The sequence below is a fragment of the Anopheles ziemanni genome, chromosome 2 (assembly GCF_943734765.1).
Source record: "Anopheles ziemanni chromosome 2, idAnoZiCoDA_A2_x.2, whole genome shotgun sequence".
Taxonomy (NCBI): Eukaryota; Metazoa; Arthropoda; class Insecta; order Diptera; family Culicidae; genus Anopheles; species Anopheles ziemanni.
This window is the reverse complement of record NC_080705.1, coordinates 52,392,277-52,419,297: the sequence shown is the minus strand read 5'-3', so window position 1 is coordinate 52,419,297 and position 27,021 is coordinate 52,392,277. Positions and strand designations below refer to the sequence as shown.

Below are 27,021 nucleotides of genomic sequence, written 5' to 3'. Positions count from 1 at the left end.
TTTGACCCGATTTGCTTCTTTTTTGGCCCAGTCGAAACCAGATTTCCTTGCATCTATTTTGGCCCACTTTTGCACCGAAATTAAAATTGTTTCTCGAACTAAAAAAATTGAAGTAATGTTTTGATAATTCCTAAAAACATTTAAATCTTAAGAAAAACATTACTTTAGATTTTTTAATGCAGTGGGTGCTTTTATCTCAAGGTGGGTGAACTATCTGCTTACAGCATGATTTGTTGAAAAAGCGACAGCTTCGTAGTTTTTAACGATTTTCTCGAAAAATGTTGATGCAATCGCTCCCAAATTTGGTATATAACTAGAATTAATTGATATTAACACTATAAAAAAGTTGGGACGCATCATTATTTGAAATCAGTGTAATAATTGATCTCTTTTCTTGTGGGCGAAAATTACATACATGGGTCAAAATACTCTCACTGATCCTATGTCTGAAACTGTTCGAAAACGGTTAAAGCTAGTTTTGACATTTCTATCCCCCACCCCTTGTCCATGTATTTACGTTTCGTTTCATATTGTTGGCAGCTGGCTTCTATGTGGAGTGGATAAACTGTTTCGAGGACTCATTTACTGTGCATTCATAGATTTCTAGTGAACAAATAGTTATTCAGTTAAGAATTAGTGAGAGGCGATGCGAAAAAGATGCTCTATCGGCCACAAAGTTCTCGCAACAAATAGAAGTCGCTGGCTTTGGTGACGTAGGGTAATATCTACACACGCACAAAGCGACCAAACTTCTACAGTCCCGCGCGCGGTCAATTAAGCTTTGGCATATGAGGTTAGTGACGTTTTCGGGACTTCGCGCTTCGCCCATTCATAGCACACCGTATTCGTGCGGAAACCTTTTCGAGAGATTGTGCATTCTTTCCTAATTGAGTAATTACGCGGTAACGATCTGGTGTGGTTTAATGTAATACTCCGCTAGTAGCATATTTCGGTATTGCATTGTGCCAATGAAGTGCGTTTGTTACCGAAGCATACGCATAAGTGCATGTGAACGAGTTTGACTGTCTTTGACTTCGATTGGCCAGCTTTAGAAATTAAACTATGATTACCAAGTTCCGGCTTAGTGACAATGCATCTTTAGGAGACATTTCCACGGTAAGTTCGCTCTTGAGAACGTAAAGTTTTACATTTCAAACAACATTTTTCTTTTGCATTCGGCAGAATTCCAACGGTGGCCAGCTAGTAGGCCTAGGGGGCATCGAAAGCAGTAACAGCGAAGAACCCTCGCCAGGCGGCATGAAAAGTGAGGAGCAGTGGACTAGCCACAGTGACAGTAAGCTGCAATGGTCTTCTGGCCCGAAAGCATCTATTCCTCCGGGCCCGTTAGCATCCGACGACAGTTGCAATGCCGTCGATAACAAACTGATTGGAGAGAATGATACAAGTGAACGGGATGAACAGACGATTGGCGATGGTGATCTTTCCTTCAATGGTAAAATAAAGCCTTTGAAGATTGACGATTCCACTGCCGGCGTAGCTACGGGAGCGGCCACGGCTGGGGAAGCGATGCACTGTGAACTGATCGATGCCACCAAAGGCTTCGAAAGGACGGACAGTGAAATGACTGACGATGTGAACCGACGATGTCGTGCTTCCCGGAAAGATAGGCTCAACGAATCACTAGAGTTGCTGACGAAGGAGAATAGCTCCTGGATGCATTATAATAATGAAAAGTCCCCGGATTTATTTGCTGACAACGATAACGACGCCGACGGTGTGGCCGAAGAACGGAACCAATTTAACCATGTGGATGCGGAAAATAACGATCCGGATGAAGATGCAGACGCAGAAAGCTGCTATCGGAACAAAACACGTAGGTCTGGTGGGTTTGAAACAGACGATCTCTATTGTACCGTTGAGGGAACCGTCCCATCGGATACGGTTGAGCGTGTATTGCTGAAGCGACTGCAGTCTTCCCTTTCGGGTGTACCTCCACCGCCTTCTTTGACGTACTCCCATATTGATGTCGAACGTATGCTTGCCCTGTACCAAAACAATGTCGCACAGTGGGGGTGGGGAAGCTCATGCCGAGGGAGTCAATCAACGTCCAAGGCGGAAAGCGTAGGTCACTGCATCGAGACCGTACCATTACCACAGTGTCTAAGCAAACCAACTCACTTGACGCCGGAGCTTGGTGCGATCGGATGGCCCGATTTGTTGCGACATCGTGCGCACGGGCTGCACTATAACAAATCGACCGTGTCGGAAAAGATAGAACTACTGGGGCTAAAATATATTGAACGTTATATCGGCGCAGAGACGAGTTCTTCCTTCAACATGAGTCACTCGCCGTCGAGCGCCAAGAAACGGAATCAACGGATGAAGTACGTACGGCAGGGAGATGCACAACTACTGTACCGGTTTCTGGTGTTTTATTAACAAAGTTATCAATTTTCTCTCAATTCAGAATGCTTAATCAGTCGCCTGGGAGTCGTCTCAGTCATTTGGCACGACGACGAGCGATTTTCTCGTCTGCGAATCTGCTGAACAATAGCACAGGTAGCGGAATAAACTCTGGCAGCAATGTTAGTGCTGGCAGAAGTACCATCAATGCGAGCGCCCTCAATAGACTGAACCCATTCCGGTTGTGCAATAGACAAGTGCTTCTTGATCCAAAGTAAGGCTTAAAACAGATCCATTATAGTTGTGTAAAAATCAATCATCACACTTATTTTACAATTCCAGAAAATCGGACAATCGTCGCAAAAATAAGGTAAGAACCCCCCAACGCAGATCGCCCGGGGGGCTTGGTCGAAAGTCCCCCCGACGGCGTACGCCCGGTTCTTCGGCCAAAAAGTTTTCTCTCGCGCGCACCAGCGCAAGTGCGAAACCGTCGCAGCAGCTGCACGTTCCGGCCACTATTGAGTCCTCCAAACGGGCACTGTTCCTCAGCCCTCCGAACATCGGTGGTGGTGGAGCCGCAACTGTTGGAGGAAGCAACAGCAAGCTGATGGACCGTTCGATATTTTCCGAAGCGCGAATGCTCAAATCGAGACGATCACTATTTTCTCCGCCTCGTGGTGGCAACACGGACGGTGGTGCAGGTGGAAATGGCGCTTCGTTGGCTTCTGTATCGCTGAAACGACGACGCTCGCCGACGACCGTTGGCGATGAGGATCAGCTTGCCCGGGGAGCAATATTGTCGGAAGAGCGTTCGGAAAAGATTCGTCGCAAGGAGTCAACGGCTCTCGTGGAGGAAGATTTGACACCCCGCTCGTTGAAGTTTGCCCGCAGTCAGAGTTTCTGCGTTGGGTCGCAGACGGTTAGCAGAGTTGGTTCACAAATGGCGGCGACAGATTGTGTCGGAGGGAAGGCACTGTTTCGGGCAAATTCGGAAATCACGTCCGAAGATACTAACCGACCCGTGATGATGCTTACGGAAAATCATAAAAAGGTAATCCACCATACGGTAATCCAGCGTCATCAACCATTTTTAACATTCGTGTTTTTGTTCACAGAAACTTTTGTGGGCCGTTTCGCAAGCCCTGCAAGGCAAACAAGTGTCAACAAAGCACGAAAAGTTCAAGCAACATGCGTCCAACTTGGCACGGGTAGTGAAAAGACTGTTTTTAGAGTTTAATGATCAGACAATCAGTAGCACGAGTGAAAAAATGCTTAGGTAACTTACTCTCAGCTGCACCTGCTCGAAGACATTGTTGTTATCTTACTTCCATTTCTGTTTTATTATACCCATAGATTGGCAAACAAGCACGTGTTCGAGGTGATACAGGGTAAAAGCGTGGACGATATCTACTTTCGTGAGAAGACTCGCATAATGAATGCACGCAATCAGACGAAACTCCAAGGCTACATCGCTCCGGAGGAGTACGAGCTGCGGAAGCTCAAGCGAGCTGGATCGATGACGAGCGTGGCAACCAGTTCAGCAGTCGACGGAGCTTCCCCTTTCGACAGTTGTTCGCTAAGCGCAAGCCAAACCACCTACCTCAGTCAGAGCTCAATACTATCGCAAGGTAGCTCGATCGGTATGGCCAGCTTTTCGCAACTCTCCGAACCAGGGAGCCTCCAAGGTGGAAGGCAACTTAAAACGGCTGCATCGACGGGCAGCGTAAATATTATCGGGGTGACGGGGCATGGAGCTGTCAGCTTAACTACCACAACAGCCCTGCGCGAAAACATCGACAGTGAGCTGCGCCAACGGTCTACGCAAAAGCTACTGTCCTTCTCCGGGAAGGATCAGAAAAACGTCAGCCCGTACAGGATGGATAAAGCATTTAATGCGGTTGTGGGTAGCAATGCGAGCGCCAACAACAAACTGCTGGTCGGTGGTTCACTAAACTCTAGCATCATGAAAGCGAAGCGGCAGATTTCCTTCGAGTAATCATAATCGGGTGGAAGGCAGTTACAATCTGTCGCTTGTTTGTTGTACAGTTTAGATAAATGAGTTTCTTTTCATTTTTTTCATTTTCCCTCCGGATCTTTATCCTTTTTTGTTAGATGCTAATGGTGCAGAAGAAAATGACGAATAATTTATGTGTCTGCCGATTTCAAGCTGCACAGCGGATTTTCAAACCGCTTCTGTGCACCGTTTGAATGTAGCGAAACTTGTGTTTGATCCTGAATAAAAAAAACTATGAAAAACAACTATGAGAAGTGCCGGAATATATTTCTTTTAAGTTAAAAACTATCTGTGTATCTTTTTAAATTATTTAAAGGTTGTTTTGGTCAAAAATGTTTCGAATTTTCTACTGTGTCTCCCAGGCGACTGTCGGATGTTTCGCACGGCAAAAAGGCACCAATAACGAAACATCCCGCTTCTACTGCTGATCATACCAACCCGTGCTGTCACAGTTAGAACATAAACAACCCGCCTGCTAGATTGTCGAAGAGTGCGCAGTTTTCCTAGTTTCCCTTCCTCGAAGGGCGGTTGCACAGCGCGAGAAAGAACGGAGCGAAACACAACACGAATACATTCACCGCATCAAAGCATCTCTTTCGCGAAGGACGGATGCTACCGTTTTCGGAGGAACCGGAATGAATTCAAGGTGAGTAAATCGAAATTAGTGTGGTGGGGTAGGGATGTGGTGAAGTGACGAACGTTTACGTAAACACGTACGCCTCAGCCGTTCGAAAGCCCTTTTTCTGTTTCCATCAGTTGTTTGTTTACAATCTGGTCGTTCGGATGCAAAGAAGGGATGCGGCCGACACTTGCTGCTGCGCGGCTGTTTGGTAAACGTGAACGCAGTTGAACGCGGCGTGCGAAAATAGTCTCGCGGTGGCGCTATTTTTAGTAACGCACATGGTGAGACGGTTTTTCTTTTATTCTCGTTGCAAGTTTGCTCGGAAATTAGTAACGACCACATGGGACCCTCAAGGGCAGTGACAACCGCAATTGCACAACCATGCTGAAGCATTGAGTAAAGTAAGTGATTTGGTTATGTCATTATGTCCCATTGAGTAAAAAAGCGATTTGAAGAAAACGTGCGTGCAATATTTTTACCCTGTATTATGTTGGCTTTATTTCAGCATCAAAGATCATGTGCCGTCCATTCGAACGACACCTTTCGCGGACTCATTCGTCCAACCACTGACTGAATACCCAGCACTGAATCTATTGTGATACACGCGACTTTGTGGTTGAGAAGAAGAACGCAATTAAAACACATGCCCATTTCGATTCGTTCGTCAATTGCAGCGGGGTCGGAAACATTGTGTGTAGCGCGAACCGGCAGGTGGAAGAACACATCTTCCGGCACCCTTAAATCGTTTGTCATCGATAACATCAAAGACGCTCTTCCGGAAACACGGGCACCCTAGGGAAGGCGGTACAACTGTGGGTGGTGGAATGGAAAGATCAGTTTTGTTGTTCCCACTGCTCTACACGCTATCGAGGCGTCCCTGCGAACGAGACCGCCGTGCTGTAAGTGCTGGTAGCAGCCGCGGTGACGGTGTTAGTGGTGGTGGTAATGGTGGCGACGACGAGGAGGGCATCTGTGGCAGCACTGAATTCTAACCTTGCTAGCGCTGCTCGTGACCACGACAAAAACAAACTACAATCGAAGGTTAGCCGTCGGAGGTGGAGATAGTATTATCGTCAGACAGCACGTGAAGAGTAGGCGACGAGCAGAAAGAGACAGGACGTGAAAAATATATACAGGAACACGGTACCCTTCTTCGGGGTGGTGATATAACAACAAAACTGAAGACGGTGGTGCATGGACCGTTTGCAATCGTGGCGAAATTTCAAAGGCTAGCCCCAGGCCAGCAGAGTGTGTTGCCCATTGGTACGTGTAGACGGTTGTGTGTGCGCGTGGGAGGACAGATGTGGAGTGGCCACTACGACGACGGTTCGGTGGTTGCACGGATGTGAATGTCCTAAACCCGCGTCCTCATTGCGAGTTCCTTTTCCGTGTTCCTACTAAATACAGGGAGAGCGAAAGAGAAAGCGTGAAGGAAAAGAATGGATCGGGAAAAGAATGAAACGTCTTCCAACTCGGGCATTGCCGGTGGCTTTGCCGGGTGCATTACACGCTTCATCTGCCAGCCGCTGGACGTGCTCAAGATTCGCTTTCAGCTGCAGGTGGAACCGCTGAGCGAGCAGCACGTGACGTCCAAGTATCGTACCATCGTCCAGTCGACGCGCCTCGTGTACCGCGAGGAGGGCCTTCGCGCCTTCTGGAAGGGTCATAATCCGGCCCAGGTACTCTCGATCATCTACGGTGTGGCACAGTTTTCCTCGTACGAGCGCTTCAACCATCTGCTCCGCACGGTCGACACGTTCGAGCGGCACCAGAGCGGGCGGAACTTTGTGTGTGGTGCACTGAGCGGCACGTTCGCGACGGTCCTAACACTCCCACTGGACGTGGTGCGCACGCGGCTGATCTCGCAGGACCCGGGCCGAGGCTATCAAAGCTCCGTGCAGGGCCTCAAGCTGATTTACACGCACGAGGGCATCCGTGGGCTGTACCGAGGCCTAGGGCCGAGTGTGCTGCAGATCGCACCGCTCACCGGCGGCCAGTTTATGTTCTACAACATCTTTGGCAGCATGCTGCGACAGTATTTCAACATCGCCGCCGGCGAGTCGCTGCCCGCCATCGAGCTATTCGTGTGCGGTGGGCTGGCCGGTCTCTGCACGAAGCTGCTCGTTTACCCGCTCGACCTGGCCAAGAAGCGGTTGCAGATCCAGGGCTTCGCCAAAAGCCGCCAGACGTACGGGCGACACTTCGTTTGTGATAACATGTTCCACTGCCTGTATAGCATCGCCCGGCAGGAGGGTCTAATCGGGCTGTACAAGGGCCTGTATCCGGCGCTGCTGAAGGCGTGCTTCATGTCTGCCTTCTACTTCGCGATCTACGACGAGATGGTGCTCATCCTTAACCACTGATAGATAAGACACAGGCCTGAACGTGGCCTTTTAGGTTGTACCAGTGGAAGAGTGTCTCGAAACACAAACAAAGCCAAACGGAAGGACTGCTGAGAAATACGCAAAGCAAACCAAACTAACTCGAGTCGTACGGCTCAACGTCATATCGAATATGTATCTTTGACTTCATCAACCGCAAGATATATGCACACACGCTTACAACCGGGGACACATGTATTTTAAGTAGCGTTTAAGGAACGACACCGACTGGTACGCGTAGTGCTTAGAATTGCGTTTTTTATTGCCAACTTCCTAAGCGGCACCCGTTTTCTTTCTCTCTAAACTACGAAACAACAACTACAGGCACAATGTACTTATAATAGTTTAACAACGCAAAACGATACCACCATTTGTAGGAAGCATAATTTACCGAACGATTTGAATTACACTCACACGCGAGCGTGTCAAGAACGAAGGCGTCATGTTGTGTATTGCACAGAAGGGATGGCGATAGGAGATAGGAAACACGAACTCAGGACAACCGGTTAAGTTATTTTTCTTCGGAAGCTTTAGATTCTAGGATTAAGAGGTGGTTTATGTTGTGAGCAACCACTACAGCGAGTATGTCGTCGAAGGGAATGTTCGAACACGGCTGTTTTATTGTGAATGAAAACCCCAGGACCGACCCAGTACAACGCCGCTAAAATAGAACAACTATTGTACCTTCCACCGTTTGATGTGGGATAAGTTCGAAGATTTGGCAGGTAACAAATACGCATACGGTAGATGTTTAAAATGTTTAATTACCGACGATGGGGCGTGGACCGTTCAGCGCAGCCAAAAAAAACCGACAAGATTGGAACACTTATCCATTACGCCAGCATATCTCCTAATGTTACCGCTGGTATACCGTGTTATATGAACGTTGTAGAGTCAATGCGCTTCCTGTGCTTCCGGGTTTGAATCCGTTAGATATAGTAGCGGCTTCAGACTTACGCAATATTACGAGATATTCACAAGTATGTCTACGGTGGAGCGACTTTCCCATATGCTGATCGAACAACCAACCGTTGTATTATTAAACGTAAATAAGTAGGCCTTGTATGTAACATTGGTTGCCCCGATTGGAGTTTCTAAGGAGGCGCGCAGAGCAATTTGGTGGTGTACGATATTCTAAACTGACACCAAACAGGGTGAGTGAGCAAGTTCTGACCGACAATAATGGGAAAGCGGTGCGCGGTTTACGCATGAATATTAACGAACCGTCAATTGATAGTTTTCTGAAATGAAATGGTTATCGAGCGAGGATAAGGATAGCGGTAACACATTTACCAAGACATAGCTTGCCGGAACGTTGGAGGGAACGAAAAATGTAAGAGATTCCTACAGCAGTGACGAATGACGGATTCAGTCGCCTTTCCCAGACTATTGTAGTGGAAATTGTAGCGAGATAAAATAAAAATAAAAAAAATAAACAACCAGAATAAACCAATCACATGAACATTTTTAATGCACGAATTACTTTATTATCAACTAGTAGCAACTTGAGAAAACATTCGTTTTACCGTCACGGTTTGCAAATTGTTCTCTAGCTCACTCCATCACTCTGCTTTCCGTTTACCCTTTCGGTAAAGTTCCAAGTCCCTGTGTACCGAATCGAGTTGTCGAATCCCTGTGTTTTTGCCGGTCGCTTGTACCGACGCATGCGTTTCGCTCGGAAAACAACCGTAAATATAAGACACATGAAAATATACACACTCTAATCATGTTCTACTCGCGCTCGGTCTCCGAACAGTTTGGCGCACTCCGGCGATCGTACGTGTCGTCATTATTCATCGTATTCGTTGCACAAACCGATAAATATGCTCCCATTTTGTTCCACTAAATTACATAAAGTTCCTCCATGCATGAGCGGTGAGCAGGAGCGAATATAGTTGGCGGACAAAAGCGGACAAAATTAATTAGTTAGCGAAAAGCAGCAAAAAGCCATCGGTAGGATGTGGTCGATCGTTCTTGGTATTTTTGTCACGGGTGGTCTATTTTTGTTTTTGTTTGTTTACCTTGTCTTCCCTCATCCACACGTACGTACATTGTGTGGCGCGAAGAATCGTCTATCATTTAGTTTCTGCTAGTTTGAAATGTTCATACATTCGCCTTGCATATCCTAGTGGTCTTTGGACAATCGGTGCAAGTCTGCCGTTTCACCATCTCCTTAACTCCACCCCACACACACACATACGCAAACAAACGGTTAATCAGCATCGTGTACTTTCTATTGTGATTCGACTATTAGTTTAGTTATTTACATTACAACGAGCCGGCATTCGGAATGTAAGTGCTTCCACACAGGCACCAATTCTTCTTCGTACTTTCCATTATTGTGAATGTTTTAATTTTTTTGTTCGTCAGTTAAAACAGTGCAACTACTCGTCGGCCTCCCCTCACACGATGGCTGTCTTCACTAGGCAGGACTGTGAGTGATTCCCGATGGAACCATCAAGACTGTCCAGATCAAGCGCCGTATCGATCATGGTCGATTCCTGCAGCAGCCGCATTCGGCTAGCACTTGGTGAAATGAACATCGGCGAGCCACCGTTGTTGTTGTTGCTGTGATGGTTGCCACTGGCAATATTCGCTGTGCCGTTGGTGTTTGTTTGCTGCTGCTGCTGCTGAATTATCACGTTCGGATCGAGCGTTTTGATGACGTTCTTCATTTCGATCGTTGTAATCGGCTGAGATGTTTTGGATTTAAGTGGCGTGACGATCTGCTGCTGCTGCTGTTGCTGCTGCTGGGTCGTCCCGTGGCCTGGCACACTTGGCGACTGCAGTTTCCCTGCGCCACCCGATGGCAACGAGGACGATGGTGACGATACCGTTGGCAGTGCTGGTGCTTTCGGGGAGGCAAACGCGCTCGTGAGCACGGGATCGTCGAGATCGAGATCGTTGCTGATGAAGGACGAACTAAGCAGCTGGGCGGGATCGTCCAGTGGATCGAGCGGATGCTGGTGACTATGACCATGTTGGGTATGATTATGGTGATGATGATTGTGGTTACTACTACTGTTATTACTGCTTCCTCCATTCGCAGCCTGATGCTGTTGCTGTGGGTGCTGCTGCTGATGATGCTGTTGTGGATGTTGATGTTGGCTTTGCGGTACAACCTCCGAGGTGGACGACGCCACATTGGAATAGACATGCTGTAGCGGAACGCTACCACCGCTTCCCGAGCTACCAACATCGACCGCCGCCGCCGACGAAGACATGTTACTACTTCCCAGGCTGGTTCGCTTTGGCGAGGAGAGCAGGCCCACAGCCGAACCGGATGGTGAAATCTGGGCCGGTGGAACGTTACTGTACACGTTCTCGTGCCCGCTAACGCTGCACACCATCATCAGCTCGCTCACGTTGATGATTTCGTCGGCGCTCTGTATTTTATCACAGTCGCTCATCATCAGCCCACCGTAACCGGCGTGGTGGTGGTGCTTGCCCAGGGTGTTCGCTCCTACACCGTTGGAGGAGGAATCGCGAAAAAGGTTGGTGTAGCTGCCCGTCGTCTGCTTGTTATTGCCATCGTCCACTGTCGGTGCACGGTGGTTCCCGTGGTGTCCGAACGCAGTCGGCTCCATCTCCAATCCGTCGTCGTCAAGTAGCACTGTCGTAGTGGTGGTGTCTTCGACCCCGACCACACACGCCGATACGTTTCCCGTCGTCGACAGGGGGATCTCGTTATCCACCAGGTGTGCCACGCTGTTGGATTTATCTGCCACGGAGGAGAAAAAAGATACGGAAAAAAACGAAACGACTTTCAATTAGTTATGACAACTTTTGGTACTAATGTATGCCAACAATGAAAAAATAGCGCCAATAACAAAACTGAATCGGAAAATGATTGAAACCAACTCTACAAGCAGCAGCTTTATTACGTTCGACACATCGTTCAGTCGGGGGGAGTGAAGAAAGAGTTCGGCGCAGAAGTGCCAAGGATACATAAAGTTAACTGATCTTTTTTACTTTACTTACTAGCTTAACTACGAAAAAATACGGAGACTACGAAGATTTGTGTTCTTTTAAAAGTAGAAAAAGTAGCTAGAACATGCCGTACAAGTCGAATGATGGACATGAGTTAATGGAACGACACTAGTTTCTAGTTGCGCACTAAATGGTTATTTTATAAAATATATTCAGTCTTTAAATGTTTGGTTTTTAAGGGAGGGATTTGACGTTAAATCGCACAACCACCGGGAGGTATAAATATCTGTGTGAAATGCAATGGTTTTTTCTAGATATATGCTTCCCGGAACAAATAAAATTTGGCAATTCAAATGCATTTCGTATTACACAAACTGTCGATGATTTCTCGAGAAGAATACACAGGGGACCGGGAACACATATTTGAAACAATGAATTATCTTGAAATAAACCATTTTTAAGAGTTCCAAGAACTTTTTATACTACTTAGTGTTTCGTATTCCACTAAGTAAAGTTACTTATCAAAATGTTTCCCATGAGATGCGATTTATGTTCCTCCTGCAAGTGACAAATGCTATAATTGAATTCAATATTAGCAGACAGTTGCTGCTTTATGTATGTTGGGTAGAGTAGACAGAACGAAACGAGAGCGAGATTAAAAGGATAAACTTGTTTTAGCCAGATAAGTCGTAATTTGTATAATCAGATTCTAGACAACCATTATGGTATATTATTACTCAAATTTTATGAAAAAGTATAGTTCTATTTTTGGAATAATGCAAGGTTGCAAGATGCTGTTGCATAAATAATATAAAATATTAAAAGAAGTTAAAAAATATGAATATCCACAGATTGCACACGCTGGAAAAAAATGTCTACAGAAAGAAAAAAATACTCATATCACCAAAGTGCAAACGTGGTTATAAAAAATAGAAATATATCATCCAATAATTAGCAATCACTGATGCCCACGAGACAATGTTTATTCTAGATGTTCCGTTGGGCTGGATGCTTTTTTAAGAAGAGGAATTCAAACATACAACAGCAGGCTGGTGCAAGAAGATTAACGGAAACGGAAACGGAAACCGAAGGGAATTAGCAAGCGAGCGTCAGCGAACAGGGAGGTAGGATAACATTTCAAAACAGTAGCAAGGTAGAAGAACATTGGCATGAGAGGACAAAAAAATCGTTAAACTCACCCACCACCCCGATATTTGACCCGGGGAGCGCGATTTTGCAACGTGGATTTAACGGCATCTTGTTAGTGTTTTAGTAGCTCGGATTAAAATACAATTTGAAGTATAGGAAAAAGCGAAAGAGAAAAAGGATGAATTTGAATCATGATTTGTGCCCATCCCAAGACGAGTAGATCACACCGAGAAAAGCGAGCGTTGTTTAACCATAAATGCTGTTCATTTTATTTTTCGATTTAACAATTTGTTTCTCTTCTCTGTTTCTAATACTTTGAAGAGATGATACGTGTCACGGTATGATTGTTCCTGTTATTGTTTTTTATTATTTCCTTTGCTTCTGCTATTGGATATTTCAAATAAATCATCAATCCCGTGAACATGCAACTGTTTTCTATCAATGTTTGTTAAAACGCAAAAAAAATCTTGCAATGTCAAAATGAAAGCACGCGAAGAAGTTAGTTGTAAATAATGTACCGACCGAATGGTTTTTTTCTCTATCAGTTTCATTCGCTTTGAGGTATAAAAACACGTGTTGTAGCATACTTCTCATACTATGGTAGGTAACATTGATCTAAGTTGAGTACGGGAAACATCTTAGCGAAATTCTTTATCATCTCTTTGTGTGTTGGTTTACATTTAAAACTCGGAAAGAAACTGTTGCATTCGTTGTTGACTCCAAATATCCACATAGTCGATTCGTACAAAACCCACATTTCTGTAAACTGTCCAAAAACATTAAGCCATGCACAGTGCAGGAATATTCGTCTTATTATTGAAAAACGATTTGGATAATTTTTAGTTTGCAAAACGGGTTTCCATAACTTCCAGGTTTATTTAATATCACTCCTCGGCGGCATGTTATACAACCTTTGTTTTCCATTTCGGTCAAACAACAATAACTTTCAAATTTAATTTGGAAGTTTACAAATTATTAGTTTTTTACGCTTTTGGAATTTCTTACTCCTTTTGAAGGAGATTATGGTCTACACATGATTATTATTTCGCTTATAGCGCTTCACTTATTGCACCTTAAGTCACTGGCTGCGCCAGAAAACGTCCTGAAGAGGAGAGCACAAAATGTTTGGTTTACTTATCATAAACACAAAACCAACAGGAAATAAAAGTTCTTATCCTTCATTTCCAACAACAGCTTTCATTTGCAGGACTTTGAAATGTTTAGATTTGGTTTAAGACAACTACTGTTTAGTGTAGCCAAGCAAATATCAAATGGATTTAAAAGAAATTGAACTATGCAACTATAGGCGAGAACAACTAAAGACGAAGTATAACAACATCAAAAAAGCAATAAAATGAAACCGACCAACGCAATATGTAAATGAAAATGAACCACTGCTTACGCTAACTGACAAACGAGCAACTAAGCAGTGATAAATAACCGAATAAAAATAAAACATGCTTGTTCGTCGAAGTCGAACACAAGTAGTACAGCAGATTTACCGAAAAAAGAGTGATTTACTAATTGATTGAGCGACACAATTTAACGTAAATCGCGATAGTAATGCACCCTGTTTTGTTCTAGGCAAATGTGCTATGCGAAATCGGAATGTTCGAACGATTAATACATTTTTAGGGTTTTGTAATATTTTTATCATTTCTCAACAACTTTAAATTGCTGCAATATTACTACGACCGATTCCACCCAACAATAGTTCACTATAAAGACAATAATCTTTGCCATTTAAAAAACATGATAAAATATTTAAAAAAAAACCCGTTCCTTTTAATCTTTCACTGCTTGCTGTGGTTTTGCTGCACGTAACGGTCAAAATCAAAAGAAATAATTTTTGACGTAATAAAAAACGAAATGAACATAAACTTGTTTGTCCCAGCAAGTAAAAAGTTCAACTGGAAAACGGTTGCAACACAAAAACAGTACAAAATAATATATTGCAGTCTGCATTAATCTAAGCCACCGGTCAGGAACAGCATCATGTGTCTTCTGTCCAGTGGCAAGCAACACAGAAAACAAAGCGCCAGTGTGAGCCACAACAATCTCATTTTTGCTTCTTGCGAGGATTAAATGGGATAAGAACGAGAGGACGAAGAAGACAGGTGAGCCGTGGTGGCGCGCGGTGCCGCGGTGTTTTAAATTATAAAAAATTACAAAACTAAAAATGTAGTATATGCTAGGTTTCGTTCGTAGCATCCTCGTGTATCGAGTTGAGATCGAAATTGTTAAACTGATACTCGAAAACGTTTGAGAAGCGCTGCTGCGGTTTGTCGCTTCCACCGCGCCGCTGTACGTACGGGCTGCCAGTCGGGAGGCCGGCGTTACCATTGTTGCCGTTGTTCCCAACACCACCACTACCACTACCACCACCACCATCACCACCAAAATCCCCTCCGCTTGGGCCACCTGCTGCTGTGGCGTAGTTTGGAAAAGAGCTAGAAGATATCGGAGTGCATTCAACGTAGGGCGTCGTGCTACCACCCCCACCGAGGGTGGCCGTACTCAGCATGCTGCTCCGATTGCTCGATGAAACACACGTGTTAGCACTCCAGAAGCTTGGGCTGAACTGGCTGAAGGAGAGCGCCGGCGAGACGGGGTTCGTTCCGGAGAGGCCGCCCGAGGAACCGGCTAGAGGCGAGGGTAATGCGAGCGGTGGTGGTGGCGGCGGCGGTGTCGAGTGGGACGATTTCACGTGGTACGTTGGTTTCTTGTAGAACTTGGCGTATCCCTTTCCGCCACTGCCCGCACCGTTGAGGCCACCACTTCCGCCGCCTCCACCGTGATGCTGGTGCCGATGGTGGCGATGGTGATAGTTTCCTCCGCCATGATTGATTCCACCGTGCGCCTTCGAGTGCAGCATCGGATCAAGCTCGCTGCTGCAACTTGGGCTGCTGCAACGGATCGTACGTGGGCTACTGGGGCACGTGTGCGGTACGTGTTGCTGCCCGGATCCAAACCCGAAACTGTGTTGCTGTGGCTGTTGCTGATAATCCGAGAGTGTGGTGATCGTATCGTAGCTCGCCAGATACGAGCCGGAACCGGAGGCGGACGCTAGTAGACCGTTACCACCACCACAGCGCCGCTCGAGCGATGAGGTAGCGGAGGAGGTCGAATTGGACGAGATGGTGGCGGTGGACGCGGACGATGATGACCCGCCGGACGACGATGCCGCCGACGAAGCGGACGACGTGTCTTTCAGCATAAGCCCGTTGTTGTAAGGGATCACAATTCCGGTCGAGCCTGCCGGTGCGGCCGGGTTAAAGTGGTTGTTCAGGCTGTTCGTGCTGCTTCCGGCCAATCCCAGGCTATGGTTGTGTGGGCCGTTCGAGCAGTACGGACCACCGGTGACTACCGGGTAGTTGGCAGTCCCATAGAAAACCGATTGCATCAGCCCTGCACCAGGTGAGGGTTTGCCAGGATCCGCCAGGGAAGCGTGTTGCTGGTGGTGCAACGAGAACTGCAGATCGTGGGAAGACTTTCTACCACCGATCGCCCGGTTCCGATGGTACGGATAGCGGGGCAGCGTTACGTTCAAGCTCTGTTGCTGCTGTAGCAGATGTTGCTGGGAGACGCTACTCCCCGGGGTCAAGGGATGCTGTTGTTGTTGGTGCTGGTGTTGCTGTAGAAAATCGGACTGACTTTTGAGTAGTGGCAGCGTTGTGGCGCCACCACTGAGCACCGCCGAGGGCGATGAACCACCGACGCCGCTACTATTGAAACCTCCTCCCAGAAGCAGTTGTTGGCTTTGGTCACTGAAGCAGTACGTGCCCGCACTGGCACTGCCGCTTACAACGCTTGATCCGTTATACTTCGATTGTGGGGCAAAATACTTGAAGTTGGTCGGTATCGGAACTGGCGTTCCAGTGGAAGGTGAGTGCAGTTCCCCCGGGGAGTGCGTTAGATTGTTCGATGTGGTATTAGTTATGTTAGTAGGATAGGGAACGATGTTACGACGTTTGCGAAACGATCCCCCAGGGTCCAGGTTGCCAAGACGCGTGGACGACGACGACGAGTGTGTGGATGTGTTGGGCGAATTTGAGCCAGGATTGAGAAGATTGCAAGTGGCGGAATGGTGGTGATGGTACGGTTGTTGTTGTATTTGTTGTTGTTGTTGTTGTTGTTGTTGTTGTTGTTGTTGTTGTTGTTGTTGTTGTTGTTGTTGTTGTTGTTGTGATGGTAGTTGTTGCGGAGGTTGTTGTATTGGCGGTGAAAGGTTCACGTAAGACAATGATAGGTTATTAAATTGTGATGGAGATTGTGATGTTAATTGCAGATAGTTCAGTGGAGCATGGTAGTGGCTATAGTTCGGTTTAGTTTTGGCAGAGGTTGCAGCAGGGCTAGTAGATGCTGTTTGTTTTGGCGCATGGCTCGAATTAGATACGTTCAAATTGTTCAATTGATTCGTGACTACACCGACGCTAACTGAAGAAGCTGATGGTGACTTACCATTTTGTAAGTTATCGTAGCTGCGCTGCCGGTAGACGCCACCGTTCCCGCTGCCACCGCCACTTCCACCGTTGGACCCATTTTGCAGTTCGTGCTGTTTCGTATGTTTTGGAGAAAAGGAACAAAATTAGTATCAGCGAAAAACATTTAAATGTTCCATCTAATTGCATCATTTTGTAGCAAACACAACATTAAAAGTTATAACAATCATTTTAAATTATTCTTACAAGGCTCTATTAGAATTGAACTTTAAAATACCATTTTTAACAAACAGCAAAAAAGATAAATGTATGGAGTTTTGTTGTCAGTCACGTACGTCCACAAAATGAGCATTTTTTGTATGATCAATTCGTGAATTGAAAAGCTCACCATTTAAATCTATTCATGGACAGGTCCTTTACAAAACTTTACATGGAATACAACATTTAATTAGATAGTTATGACAATAATTAAAAAATATACTTCTGTTACAGTGTACAATGGCAGAGCATGTATTACACGAAGGTATCAAGAAGTCATTTAATACGGTATGCAATATCGCAAGATCGCAAGATACAAAACATATAACAATTTAAAGTTATATTGTTTAGAGATAGTACTTGATTTTTTGAGTCATCATGTGACATCAGTCTTCATTAATGATGTTTTTGCTCGATTAAGCTTCATAAAATTAGTTTATACTAATGAACATACAATGTTTAATGACTTAAAAAATGAATATAATTAATTAATTAGCTGATGAATGAAATTTCTTTACTTAAAATATGTAAGCCATCAACGAATTTCGTTAGTTACATTTAGTTAACGTTGTTAACTGGTTACACTAACAACAGTCGCCAAGGAAACAGTCAAACCTTTAGGATAGGCAGTAAGTTTGGTGCGAATTAAAACTTATATCAAAATTTCGCCCCTTTCGTTGAACTATACAGAAAAGAAAATTCCACGCTGTAATGAGTATAATTTTGAACAAATATGTATGAATATTAATTTTTAAAAGATAAATATGATCCAGTGTCCAATAGAAACATAGTATGAAATATAACCGCAAACTGAGAAATACTGCCTGATAGAGAAAGGAATAGCGACTTACGTCCAAACTGTAATGCTTGTTCAATGTATCCATTCCCGGCTGCATCACGACCAACGGTGGCACGGTGGCACTGTTGTACTTGTCCGGCGCCTGCATTTGCGTTCGATACTCGTCGGTAACGACTCCGCGTCTGGATTTGGAAGAACGCAGTACAAAAGGACACGTGATAAGCTGAATGCTGGAAACCAATCGAACAACGTTTGGTACTCACCTATCGATCAGTGAGGGAGTTATCGGACCGCACAGGATGTGGAAACAGTTCAAACAAATATTCCCCTGCGAGTACGGGTTGATCGCCTGTTGGCCACCCTTTGAGCTGAATGAACCTTTGATCTGGTAGTAGCGCCATAATAAAAGCAACAGAAGTGTGAATGAAAATAAATTCGTTTACAAAAGATACGCGACAGGGCTGCAATATCTGAAGCACAAAGTACTCACATCTTCATTTGTTGTTTGATCACTCGTAGTCAGATAAGTGTGAAACCCGGCCAACCCGATAACAGACCACACGGAACAGAAACAAATTACCGCTATTATCACACTGGAAGGAGTTCGCTTGACGACGTCAATGAACTGATTATCTTCCTTTAATACTGGAAAAAGTAAAGAAAACGGCACGGTTAGCGTGACACGATAAAAATCTCTGACGGAAGGGATGCGGCGGATGGCTACACTTACACATTACTAGATGCGTCGTTGTGCAAGAAAATATGAATACTGCTAGAAACGCCAGAGAGACGATAAACATGTAGAAGAACCGATAGTTTCGTTTTCCAACGCAATTTCCCACCTGCGGGTTGGAAAAGGATTAGGGCTGCATCGTTGCAACATGGAGCTTTCTATACTTACCCACGGACAGTGATGATCGAAGCGATCGACGCAGTTGTCGCACAAACTGCAATGGGAGGCTCTCGGTGGCCGGAAGATTTTGCACGTGAAACAGTATTTTAGCTTGACCGTCTGCCCCTTCACGAACACCTCTTTGGTGCGCGGTGGCGGCCGGTACGTGGGACTGTTGAGCGAGTTCGGCACCTCGATCTGCTTCTCGATGTAGGCCGCCTCATCCTGGGAGGCTCGTGGGATAATGCCTGGATCGCTAAAGGCCGTCCGGAAGAGTGAGCTGAGCGTAAAAATGAACAGAATCCCACCGATGGCTGGGATGGCTGGTGTGATACGTTGTGCCAGGAAGGGACAGCTAGGGGGTATAAAAAACATTAAAGCTACGCTTTCGCAACGGATGACAAGAACATTTAGCAGCAGCAAAGCTCGTGGCAACTTACTCGAACACAAAAAACAGCACACTGGTGCCCGTGATCAGTATGACCGTGAAATAAAACACACCCGAGTTTGGGGCCGTCATCAGGTATCCGTCGCAGAAGAACTTATTCCGACCGGCGAAAATTTCCCATTTTTTTGTAACTTTTTGACTGGGTGCCATAGCGTTGTTCTCCCTTCTTCCCAACAGTGTTTCTCTTTTTCACGTCCGATTGCTTGTCTCCTCCGTGGAATATCTTAACAATTATTTGTACTGCAAAAACAAATGTCAGACGACGCACTGACGCACTAGAAAAGGGCCCGACGGTCGTCGTCCTCCAGGGAGGCCGGAAGGCGTCTGCTTCGCCTATTCAACGGCTGGCAACGCAAGGTGCACAAAACGCAGGCAACATAAAACATCCACAGATTCTTCAGCTTCAGTAGGCCGTGTAATAGTAATGCTTGCTGAGATCTGCTTGGCTCAATTACTTTCTCGTCCGACGTTCGCACCGTATGTATTCTGTTGCCCCGGTTTTGGATTGTTGTTCCTTTATCCACCCTCGCGCTGGCGAGAGGGTTGATTACATTTCTATTTAGAGAAGGAGAATGAAAAAGCGAGATAAAATAAATAAACCGTTCTCAGAGTACCATTTTTATCTTTTTAGACCCTCGATTTGGGAACAAGCGGTTTTAGATCATATATTCCGGCAAGTAAATAAAATCAATCAGCTAGTTTATGGATTAAATATTTGTATTACATTTTAGTGTTGTCTTGAAGCTACAAATACACGACTAAAACCAAACGTTTTGCCCATGATAAGCCCTTGAATGCGTAAAAGCTTCTATACATATGTAAACCAGCGTCAACATTTCTTACTGACCATAGCAACCATAACCCCCGAAGTGTTGATATTTTACTATAACCAGATAAGTTATGATTAATCATTGTTAAATAATTTTAAATATGTTGGCTTAAAACAAAAACACACACTTTTACTGTCATGCCTCATGATCACGTTCGCTGTTCAATAAACTTTTTTTTATTGCTAACAATTTGTTTTTAATTTGCAAAAGCGATCTGACAATTTCGCTTCCCAATATTAAAGAGAAGACGAGCTCCAACAGTTCCGAACGTCATAAAAGACGTCTGGGTGAGAGATAACCAATGAATGTCGGCAGTAAACATCTGCAGTAAAATATTAGTCAATCTAAACTTGCGAGCTATTGTTCAAAGTAGCTGAACCTAATTAACGAACGGTCGGGCGATCGTTTGTTGGTTTCGGCCCAATGATCGATTCGCGACAGACGGCCGCGAAATGAATTTTATTTATTTTCTCCAGCGAAATGGAGCTCCGAGGAGCAATACGTTAGACGTAATTCAAAGCTCACAACACAAACAGTTTGCGAACAAAGTAGAAACCCATCGGAATCACGACCCACGCGGTCGGTTTTCGATTTGCTTACTGATTGGATTACTTCTACGGTATACTCACGCCGATCAAGGAGCTACGCAGCTGCGAAAAGTTGTTCTATCGCGGTTCGCCAACATTTTCGCTTCGGTTCGCCGATAGTTTGTGTTGGCATCACCTCCGAAACGAAATTTCTTGATGTCTATGTTGTTCCACTAAAGAATGCGGAAGAAAAGGATGCTTGCCGACTGCAGGATTCCTGGTGCTTGGCTTAACTAAGTTGCTGACTTGCGAGACAGGCGAGGGTGGGCGGTCGCCTACAGATTTTTTCGTTGTGATTTTTCCCAATTTAGATTTGGATGTAAAAAGTTACCACCTTCCTTTTAGCTCGGCATATTTCTTTCGTTTACTGTTTCGTTGTCGTCAGTTATATTAATATGCTACTACTCCAGCGGTTTGGAAGCGATGATAAGCCGATCAGGAAGTTTTCTGAAAGAATAAGAATAGAATAATCCTATAAAATGTGTTGGGCATTGTAAACAGTGGAATGTAAAGCATTTTTTTCTTATGTTTATCAAAATTGTTTCAACAGGCAATTTGATAAAATTTTCATCATATTAGATCCCATCAACAAACAAATTAAAACTAGACCAAAAGAAACAGCTCATTTTCTCCTGTCCAATATATTTTTAGAATGTTCAAATGGAATTACATTTCCAACTAACAACTAATGTTAATGCTTAGTGCTAAGAGTGCCATTAAAAGCTTGGCAGTGCTGAAATAAAATTGAAATTAACAACAAGTCATAAAATTTGTGTTGTACGATGCGATCAACAAATAGACCCCAATCTCATAAAAAAGTGCCATTAATCGTTCGTAATCGGGCTGTTTACCGAAAGAATAAACCACTTTTCATGTTAAATCTGCGCTTCCCAATGGCTCGCAGTACGGCGCATCATATGTTTGCATGACGATTTACAAATAATATTGACCAGATCTGTCAATATGTGCCCATTTAGCGCATCATCGAGAGGCGTACAGCCCATATCGCACGCTGCTCCACGACATATGGTCTTTTTTCCATTTTCCGGACTGCTGCCAAACGAGCCCGGGACGACCCACGAGCCACGAGGTGGCATTTGTAGGACGCCGGAAAAATTGGCAGTGTGACCCGGTGAGCATTTTCGCCACCTTGCGCTAATTACGTCCCGATGTTCGTGTCGAGTGGCTTCGGGATCCAATTCAAATCGATTATCTTTGACATTGGGTACTTGACCGTTTTATTTACGATTTCTTTGCTGCATACCGGTTTTTGGTGTCTATTTTGTAAGGTATTAGAAAACATATTAGGTGTACTTTTAAATGTAATATGCACTGTCGCAAAATACTGTTCATTCAAAACTTATTTTAATTAACTTATTTAACAGTTGCACCTTCAAAGTTTGTCCTGAAGATTCGATGACGATTGCGTTCAAAAGACAAGAGTGACAACGGCTCGCCATCGGTGATTTTTTATTCACTTAATAGATTCAATTTTGTACTGTCGAATCGTTTCAATCTCCAAAATCACTCTTCCTTCAAGAGTCATGTTGCAAGGCATGTCGGCCAGATAAACATCGAACGACACTCCAGCATGATCAGGGGTTCGAAGAAGGTCGATAATATAATGTACGTGTTTTGCGCGACATATTGTGACCGTTTTTTGTCTTTTTTTGCAACGACCTCCAAAACACTATAGCGTCGCCGGGGGAAATGGAAACGGCCAACAAACGGTGAAGTCAGTAGAAGTTAAGACCCCGCGTAATCGACAAATTAGTTCAGAATATCGGTATGGGAAAGAGCGATAAAGGCGACCGGCGTTGATAAGATAATTGTGAAACCCATGATATATTGATTAGTGGATTTCGGGGCGGAGAGATTTCTTTAGCATGACTAAGCGACTTTTAGTCGAAGTTTAAAGTTAAAAAATATATTTAACTCTCCTATATAAGACGTTTCGGGAACGGACTTTGAAGCCTTTTCTTATTTCAAATACAGTTCTGAAAATTGTTCTTCATTCCAGCGTTTCGTTTTATATTTCGGGAATGTCTGATAGTGAAGCAACCACAACAGGATTTATGTTTATGCTTACCGCATAAAACAAACGCAAACGCTTACCGGATGAATCTTTAAACATTCATTTTAAAGCATTTTCCGTAAAAAAAGCATTTTCCGATTTTTAACAAATTTTGTTAAAAACTCTTCTTCCAGAAATTCTATTCATCTAGTATGGATCATGCAAACAAAACTTTTTTGACTTTTTCCTTCGCTCTAGCCTTCGCGATAGCCGACACGTTACTGATAATAAAGAGCCAGCTTGTCGTCAATTTCAATTAGGTGACGTTAGTTACATTTTTCAAGGATAGAATCGCGCTCTCTTGAAGTCGGCAATATTCGATAGCTAGTAATAATTAGTGGGTAAAAAAAAATAAATGAAAATAGGTATTAAAATATAAGCACATTCTTCGATTTGAAAATATTAGAAAGAAAACCGGCCGATTGATTTAGCCGTAAAATTATAATAAACACTTAATGTAAAAGAATTTCGTGTAGAAACAGTATCGACATAAAGTCATAAACCAGTAAATCTTAGGTTTAGTACACAAAACAGCAAAAGATGATGTATGAACTAGTTGTGTCCTTACCAGATGGTCGGTGGGCAGGCCTTTCGAACTCCAATATCCTATATGCTGCCGTATTGTTATGCTTCTAGTAGCAGTGGAAACAACAATAATAAGAGCACTATCATCGATTATCCACAAAAGTTGCGTGGAACACCGGGAGGACGACGGTAAATCAGAGACGGCATAGAACGAAGCAATCCATGGAGAAGATGCCGCTGGTTCAATCAACACTGGAAATAAATTTCATTTGGCCGTCATCACTCATCGCTTGCTCCGGGGCACGATGCCCTCATCGATGCTGGTGGCCTACTTTACGTTCCCCCCGAATGCTCCCCCCCCAGTTCCCCAGTCCATCAGGTTAGGGTCGGAAAGCGGTTCAAGGCTCACTATAAACCGTATAGTGAACTTAAAAATAGCATAACAACAATCTACACACAAGTCCCTGGCAAGCTGCTCCTAGAACATCCTGAAGTGTGTCAAGTAGATATGAGTTTCACTGCTTTTTTCGATGAAAATCGATGTGAAGTAACCACTCCTGCTGCTGACCTTCGCTACCGAAAAGGCACTCTACACACGCAACACACTTTGCACTTACTGGGATCGGCGGACACAGCAAGTTATCACAGACCATCTCGATGGTCCGCGGGCTCTAACGATTGGAACATAATGGGCAAATTAGGTGCTTCGCAATATCATCAAAGGTTGTGTGAACTGTTGCAAATTACTTTGACAGCTCTCTGATAGGAGGAAAAAAGTGAAAGACATACGCACCACACCGAGTCACGTTAAGAGGCCCGTTTTTACCATTCTTCTATTGGCACGCACTAAGAAACCATAAAGATTCCCACAAAACGCGGTGGAGGAGAAAACACTACCGGAGCTGAAAGGAGGGAAAGTCGCGACTTCGACACGGATTACAGCCGAGTTTCACGTGTTTGTTGTTATTGCTGTTGCCTTTTCCCGTACGATTTCGTCCGTCAACACCGTGTTATGCGTGCCACCTCCGCCCTTCCTTCGTCAGCTAACACACGGAACTAAAGTGAATGCTTTTTGCCACAGAGATCCAATATTGCAAAAATGTGTGCCTACGAAACGGAGGGAAATGATGAAAAATCACGCACTAAACAAACTGTTTCACCGATGGCAATCTTCTTTTGTCACGAGTCACTGGTGAACGGCGTGGCTTTCGATTGAGGAGTTTTACTTTATTTCACTGCAGCATTCTTCGAAACTGTGACAGTTCCGGACAAACCAAGATAATTAAATACTGAATAGGTGGCTTTTTAGGAGGTATTTTTTTAGAAAATGGCGACCGTGGCTTTTGACAGCATGGTGATAAACAGCATAGAATGTAAACAACTATGCAACTAAACATAAGGTACGTGAGGTGAAACTTCGATACATTTGGTCGAAAAATCGGTGACCCACTACGGCCTACGGCTTCTTAAACATTTGCCATGCTAACAAAATGAAAACAATTGAAGAATCGGTTTGTTTGGTTCTCGTGCGTTGTTGTTTTTGACATAACTCTCAAATATGGCACCCAATATAAATACACACTATATAAGGTAGTGGCATGTAGAGCATTTTGACGTCTAGACTGCAAAAAATCGAAAAATAGCTTTTGACAGTATCTCAAATTTGCTGATACTCAAATTTGGCGGGAATCGTCCTTAGAAGATAAACAAACAACAACGCTTGAGAACCAATCAAACCGATTCTTCAATTGCTTTCATTTTGTTCATGTTTGGCAAATGTTTAAGAAGCCGTCGGCTGTAGTGGGTCACCGATTTTTCTACCAAATGTGTCGAAGTTTCACAGCACGTACCTTCTGGTTACTTGCATAGTTGTTTACTTTCTATGCTGTTTATCACCATGCTGTCAAAAGCCACGGTCGCCATTTTCTAAATTTTTTTTTTTTTTTTATGTGGCACGACATCCCCTAGTGGGACAAGGCCTCTCTCCGAAGAGAGTTTGTGTGACCGAAAGACGGTATATTATAGATCGGTGGTCAGCCGTTCGTAATACCGCGGGGTGCCAGACTCGAGATTCGATCCCACACCTGTGGCGTGGTGTTTCCTCGCGCTACCGCTGCGCCATGGGCACCCCGTAAAAAAATACCTCCTAAAAAGTCACCTATTCAGTATTTAATCATCTTGATGGCACCCCTTCCAAAGCGTCATAAAGTCACCTTCTATATTTATACACCTTGGTCTAGACCAAGGTTACTCCCAAGATTGGTTTATGTGGAGCGATTTGACAAGTAAACATATCACCATCTTGGAATTTATGATACCCAAAACAAACATTCGTAATGAACGTTTGAACTCATTTCAGATGGATTCATGAATCTTTGCGAATTCGAAACTTCAAAGCTTAATGAATCTTTCGAAACCTTAATGAATCTTCATGAATCTTTCATGGATCTGTCATGAATCTCCCCGATTCTTTCATAGGCGTGGAGAATGCGACCAAAAAAAAGGGGTCCCTCAACCCATTTTCGGCTGGTGACTTTTCATCAGTTGGTGTGTCTTCAGGATTCATGAATCTCTCGTCGAAAGGTTCATGAATCCCTTATAAGGCAGAGATTCATTCAGATTCATGAATCTGAATCAGATTTACACAACTCTACATAAAACCAAAGAAAATCAACATACAGGTCGGGTCAAAGCTGTTTTTTGCTCCGCCATTGTTGTGACAGTTGGTTAAAAAAAGTGTTTTCAAAAAATTCCAGCTTACTTGTGGGAAATCTCCGCCAAAATCTTCGCCAAATAGGCAGTTGGTAATTCTAGATGACAGTGGTACCTATCGCGAAAGCAGTCGATAAAATTTACCAACCCGTTTGATTATATCGACCGATAAATTTATCTACTCGCATTGGTATCGCGAATGTATTCAACTGAGCAGTCGGTAAAATTATAACAACCCATAAAAATACCTATCGAGTAGTTTCGCCGTCTGTCAAATAACCATGGAAACCTAGATTTTGTTTACTTAAAACAACGTTACAATTAGTGCGACCTCTATCGTATCGAGAAGCTTTTTAATTCGTGAAGCATCCAAAACATTAAAATGATAAATTCATTATTATTTTTAAATTATGCGGAGAATGAAGAGGAGATAAATCTAGCAGCACACCGTAGGCGATTGAAGAAGCATTTTGATCCGCTTGAATTATCGGATAAAACGTAAGCGTATTGGCTCAACAATCGTTACCACTGTTTTAACATGTTCCTTTTTCAGCTTCATTAACAATTACCGAGTTCCGAAGAGGCTGTTTGAAGAAATCCTTGCCAAAGTGGAACTAGCATAAGCATAAGCGTGGGTTATCGGCGGAAGAAAACTTGAGAACAAAACTGCGATTTTTTGCACAAGGGTCGTACCAACAAGGTGTTGGTAACGATTTTACTATGGCAATTGCCCAATCTACTTTTTCTGAAACGCTGGATCAAACTCTAGCCGCGTTGGAACGTGAACTAGCGTATTTCTTAACCATGGATATGACTGCCGACGAAAAAGCAGATGCCAGGAGATGTTCTTGGCAAGAGGAAGTGAACTGAAATTGCGAAAACGGTGTCTCCTTCCACGATACGGGCGCTAATGCAGGAACCAAAAAACAAAATACGTGAATTTATAAGAACAGGGAACACAATGCATAACTGTACAAAATAAAAATATTCATTT

At 44.2% G+C, this 27,021-nt stretch overlaps 3 protein-coding genes and 1 pseudogene across 3 annotated transcripts; 3 read left to right on the top strand and 1 right to left on the bottom strand.

Moving 5' to 3' along the window:
* The first annotated feature begins 1,021 nt into the window (after positions 1–1,021).
* On the top strand, positions 1,022–4,530 carry LOC131282907 (uncharacterized). Its single transcript, XM_058312451.1, has 6 exons — positions 1,022–1,116; positions 1,183–2,345; positions 2,429–2,638; positions 2,707–3,415; positions 3,480–3,640; positions 3,718–4,530. Exons 1-6 carry the CDS (start codon positions 1,063–1,065, stop codon positions 4,358–4,360), a joined length of 2,940 nt encoding a protein of 979 aa, XP_058168434.1. The 5' UTR covers positions 1,022–1,062; the 3' UTR covers positions 4,361–4,530.
* Positions 4,531–5,538: 1,008 nt separating this feature from the next.
* On the top strand, positions 5,539–7,363 carry LOC131282913 (mitochondrial thiamine pyrophosphate carrier-like). Its single transcript, XM_058312459.1, has one exon. It carries the CDS (start codon positions 6,440–6,442, stop codon positions 7,361–7,363), a length of 924 nt encoding a protein of 307 aa, XP_058168442.1. The 5' UTR covers positions 5,539–6,439.
* A 2,394-nt stretch (positions 7,364–9,757) lies between these two features.
* On the bottom strand, positions 9,758–20,892 carry LOC131282910 (palmitoyltransferase app). The gene is made up of 9 exons (XM_058312455.1): positions 20,759–20,892; positions 19,292–19,854; positions 18,861–19,206; positions 18,690–18,801; positions 18,450–18,604; positions 18,223–18,344; positions 18,012–18,141; positions 16,922–17,015; positions 9,758–11,102 (listed from the first exon to the last, which is right to left on the bottom strand). The coding sequence occupies exons 2-9, from the start codon at positions 19,447–19,449 to the stop codon at positions 9,784–9,786; spliced, it is 2,436 nt and encodes an 811-aa protein (XP_058168438.1). The 5' UTR covers positions 19,450–19,854; positions 20,759–20,892; the 3' UTR covers positions 9,758–9,783.
* A 5,517-nt stretch (positions 20,893–26,409) lies between these two features.
* Positions 26,410–26,897, top strand: LOC131293838 (uncharacterized; annotated as a pseudogene).
* The last annotated feature ends 124 nt before the right edge of the window (positions 26,898–27,021 follow it).